General features: G+C 41.8%; 1 protein-coding gene across 1 annotated transcript in view; it reads right to left on the reverse strand.

The window, feature by feature from the left end:
• Window positions 1-74: 74 nt before the first annotated feature.
• LOC118424055 (urea transporter 2-like) overlaps window positions 75-5058 on the reverse strand; it is a 10162-nt gene continuing 5178 nt past the window's right edge. Inside the window, exons 7-9 of the mRNA XM_035832514.1 lie at window positions 2085-2134; window positions 1415-1488; window positions 75-1045 (exon numbers count right to left, since the gene is read on the reverse strand). Of these exons, the coding sequence (XP_035688407.1) occupies window positions 949-1045; window positions 1415-1488; window positions 2085-2134 (221 nt within the window). The 3' untranslated portion in view covers window positions 75-948. The remainder of the gene's footprint in view (window positions 1046-1414; window positions 1489-2084; window positions 2135-5058) is intronic.

Genomic DNA, 5058 nt, shown 5'->3' on the forward strand with positions numbered 1-5058 from the left:
TGACCGTTTCCAAATCATAATCCAGTTGCTTGAGTAACTGCTTTTTGGCATAATTCATTGAGATATTTGTCATCAACTAATCATGTACACATTCTCTGCTCTTCAGTGTAAGAATCTAACATCTTACAAATGTACACAAGTGTATTGTGATAAGTCTAATCTGAAGTTGTGCTCTGAATAGGCAGAAGGGTAAGAAAAAGATGTAGCACATTCCTTAAAGTGAATCTTGTAATTGTGTAATTAGCAATAAAAGAACCACTGTCATCCCCTGATTGGCTGTTGCTGTCTATTTGAGTGATTTGCATAAGCTTGAGCTTTGGAAATACAAACGAATGTAGTATACTTTGGTGTCACAGAATTTCACCATTAGTGATGTGATGTGTATTGAATTTGAGTCACAAGTGTCGCATGCAGGTAGCTTTGTAACTAGTGTAGTGTCACAATGTGGCATCATTAGTGATGTATACAGGATTTTAGTGTCCATTGTAGGTAGCTTGTGTGTAACATGCACTTATATAACAAATATGACAATGATATCAGATGTATCAGAATGCCAGCTATGTAAGCAATTGTTCATTATACTTTCAAAGTCATTATTAGGTCAGCACTCCATCATGTACAATCATATATTGTATTGAAATACTGAGTAAGTTGATTGATTCAATATAACATAACAGCCACCTCAAGGACAAGATTACAAATATCTCATCTTCAGTTTACTATACTGATCATCATTGGGCGAGACGAGGTTACTATTATTACACACAATCTCATCTCCGAGACGACATAGTGAGAGAAGATGACACATTTCCAATCTGTAACATTTTTGACAGGTGGAGGTAGACAAACAAAACAGGGCAGGATAAAGATACAGTATTTTTTTCTGTCAACATTTTCCTGGAAACAAGTGACAAAACCTTTTTGGTATATTTGCTAAGAGGTTGTATCTCAGTCAGGGTTGGCGGGCACGAGCGCGTTTCTGTTGAAGCGACGTCTGTGCTCCTCAGGATAGGTCACATGTGACAGCGGAACCTTCTGTAGCGCCCTGTGTACGTGAGGACAAAGTATACTAACTTAGAACCATTCACAGTCAGTAATGTGTTCAAAGATAAGATGAAGCAGCCATCCTCCAACCTAAGTTATTATTGCAATGACAGTGAAGTTTATTTCATATTCAAGCCCCTTTTGGGGCTAAAATCAGTAAATATGATACAAAAGGACTGATAGAAACTATTATTCTTCTGTCTTCTTAAAACATGTGGAGACATGCAGAGGGTTTTTTCTTCAATACATCATAGTTAGATGATGACAAAAGATATTTGAACATAATGAGGCAAAGTGTTACGTTTTTCAACAGTTTCAAATTAGGTTAAATAAAAGATATACAAAGCGTAGAAGTGTTTTTCATACGAACCTGCTCTCTGAGGTGGCGCCCAGGAACAGCAGTGTTCCCAGACAGAAAGGGAAGGCCAGAACAGGCAGGTTCAGCTGAACAAGATGGAACAATGTTTATAGAGGTTAGACATCCAGGTAAACAATATTCAAATACTAGATTGGAATTTTAGTGACGTTGAAGAAGAGTATTAAATGGATGTCACTCGAAACAACGTCCGGAAGTAAGTCTCCGTTTTAGTCCAGTTGTAAAGATGGAATTGTATTTGAAGGAACAACTGACATAAGGTTTAGAGGAACATTACCTTCTCTATTATAATGTTTGAGAATTGGATAGACTTCATTCTAAAGAGGCCAGGAGAAAAACAAGAAGGTCAAAAATGCATTTTTCTCACCAACTTTCTTGTTCAAGCTACGAGTAATTTTCTGGTGATGTATCCTCCAGATGTTTTCCATATATTTCCATATACATACATGTATTGAAAATAAGGTATGTAGGGAATGGTCAACGTAAAACTTTAAAGAAATTAGGAAAAAGTTCCTCATTAAAAAACCAAAACGCCAAAGTACCTTAAATGTCTGATTACTGAAAATTAATGGGATAGCCTTTCAACAGTGTCAAAAGCCACAGTCTGTATTTGACCAGAAGACGCCATAAACCTTACGATATAATATGATGATTTATCACATACCATGGCAAAGACGTCTGTCATGCCCGCCCAGAGTAGTGCACAGAAGACACCTGGGTAACAAAAGGAAAAGGAACATTTTATTGCATTCAGTGGAGCGTACACAATAGCATTGTATACAACATAGATCCACATATCTTCATCGCAATGCGAAGGTCACTGTTTTTGTTTCACCTATTTTTTAAGCACTAAACGTGCCCGTGGCGGGGAAACTCATGCATCTGCTTGGAAACGTGCGCGTGGCCGGGAAAACCCATGCATCTACTTGGAGATGATCTCAGCAACAGGGCACGCTTGCAATCACTTAATGTGTCACGCTAATTAGCACGAGGGGACAATATCCGTTATCAGGGTCAGAGATGTTTGGCTAATTTCGTGAATTATTAATGTGTTGTGTATGGTGCATTTTGAAGGTCCTTTCATGCCACATTACCTACCCACAATTGCACAATGTCATATCGGTACACGCGTGTTTTTTATGATCAGGCGATGGTTGGTCTCAAACGTTCGCGATTTCTTTCCCAGAAAAATACTTTTCTGCATCTTACTTCTCTGAATTGGAGAAAATAATTGTAAACCATTGTGTCATTAAACGTCATTGCACATACGTACCAATGTATCTTTGATTTAACCGCATTGACAATTTCATAGTTTGCAAAACATACAGAAACCCGTAGAGAATTAGTAGTCACAAATAAGTCGGATGCATGTGGATGATTTCCACCCTCTCTTTGCTGTTCCACACGTACAGTTTTTCTGTCATGAACTCAGGAATAGGACAATTTCATCTAATTATATATATATATTTATGCGTTGATTGGTTAATGTTTCATTTGAACGTTAACAGCCTAAGCGTATGCATGAAATAAGTGTACAACCACTTGGAAGAACACTATAGTTCCTAATGGTATCACATGGGACAGCAAGTTACCTAGGTGTTTCAATAGCTGGGAATATTTCTACAATGAGGAGTTGCAAGCCGTTTCCCTTTTGCACGAACATAAGACCCCCATTTTGCATCCAGTCCACTAAAAGACCGTCGAAGTGCAGCCCCAACCGAAATGCCCTACCCAGGATTACACAGGGTCTCCCAGTTACCAATAGATTGGAACCAGGAGTTCAGATATGAGACTGCTACCAGTTTAGCCACAGGGACATCCGTAATAAGTAAGTTCTGGTGAGCTTTACTAAAAGAAAGTAGGTGAAATTTCAATTTTATTACTCCAACTCACACATTTATCCGGTGACACAGTTTCTCAAAGTCGTTGCGCAATCGACATAGCTAAACGAAAGTACATTTGATTACTGAATTTTAGAACGATCCCTAATAACCTGCCCAACAATAGCAGCGGCAATTATGACCCCGACACAATTTATGAGATCATTTCTAAAGGAGCAACAGGCAACAGACACAAACACGTCACACCTAGGATACAGGTACGCAGTGGAAAATACACTGGGTTTGGAAGACTTCAGCTTCTTGTCCAAACGGCTACTTCCTGTAAGATCCTCAGGCAATATGACGGCAGTATAAGCTATTCAAAGTCCACCTGTTGACATATGTTCATCATTGGTGCGTGTCTATTCGTAATTTGGATACTTTCTCTGGCTGACAGGGCGTGTGGAGTTTCAAAAGTAGGACGTGGTCTCCGCCAGATGTTGTATGGAATTTCGCAACGACTGTTAAGACGATCGCTACGTTCTAAGAGCCAACAAACTTGACTCTTAAAAAAGTAATCATCGGGAGGATACCTTTCCAGTGGACAGCATGGGGAAAGTTGTGACGGCGCTGCTTTTCTTCATCTTTCTGGCTTACCACATGTTGGGGTCAGCCATCTTTGACGTGCTTGAACGAGAGGAAGAGGCGAAGAGAAGGGCTCTTGTGTTCTCAACACACGACTGGGTAGACTCTTACATGTGTCCCAACAATGGCCATGACTGCTTGGATGACAACAGCACAGAAAATCTGGATCTAGACTTGTCCGCGCACTTTGCCAACATCACAGGCAGGACCCAGGACAAGTTTGAAACACTGTCGAACAGCCAGGAGACAGTTCGTATTGCGGATGTCCCAAGGATACTTCTAACCGCGAGAGAACTTCACGACCTCGTACATAACGTCACGAGCATGGCCGAACTTGCCACGAAGACCGGCATCGACCCTCACAGTACGAAGAAGAACAGCACACCGGAGGAGTGGATCTTCCCCAAAACTAACCACTTCTGTATGACCGTCCTGACTACCATCGGGTACGGACGCTTCTCCCCTGCCACAGAAGCGGGGAGACTGTTTTGTATTTTTTACGGACTTTTTGGCATCCCTTACACAGTTGTCATATTTGCCATCGTGGGGGAAATGTTGAAGGAGTATGTCCAGATAACAGCAGACTGGATCACCAAGCGACTTCGTCATGACTGGGGACCGAAAAACATCAAGAGGGCAACAGTGGGCTTCTACCTTATAGTGGGGAATTTTCTGTTTGTCATGGTCCCTGCCATTGTGTTCGTTCACGTAGAAGAGTGGTCCTACACCGAGGCGTTCTACTACATCTTCGTCACTCTGAGTACCGTTGGGTTTGGGGACTACATGGCGAACAGACGGAAAGGATTGGACTACAGCACGGCCTATGTGATCGCACGGTTGTGCTGGTTGTACATCGGGCTGTCGTATTTTTCCATCATCTTCTACCTGATGACGATGGCCATTCAAGACGGACGGAGTAAGCTAGAAAAACGGGTGGAAACAGCCCAGGAGAAGGCGCGGGAGGTCACTTCTTCGATTGGGATGAGGAGCGGCTCGGTTAGAAGGACGAGGGTGAGGAAAATTCATGTGACACAAGTGGCACCGAAGCCTACCGAAATGGCGACGGTGGACTAGACAATGAACCATCATTTAGCGTCGTTATACCCCCATCACATTAGGCGAAAATCGATCGGACGACGAGTCTGCGAGCTCTAAATTACGAGGAGGCATGAC

This window comes from Branchiostoma floridae, chromosome 10, assembly GCF_000003815.2.
Source record: "Branchiostoma floridae strain S238N-H82 chromosome 10, Bfl_VNyyK, whole genome shotgun sequence".
NCBI classification, from domain to species: domain Eukaryota; kingdom Metazoa; phylum Chordata; class Leptocardii; order Amphioxiformes; family Branchiostomatidae; genus Branchiostoma; species Branchiostoma floridae.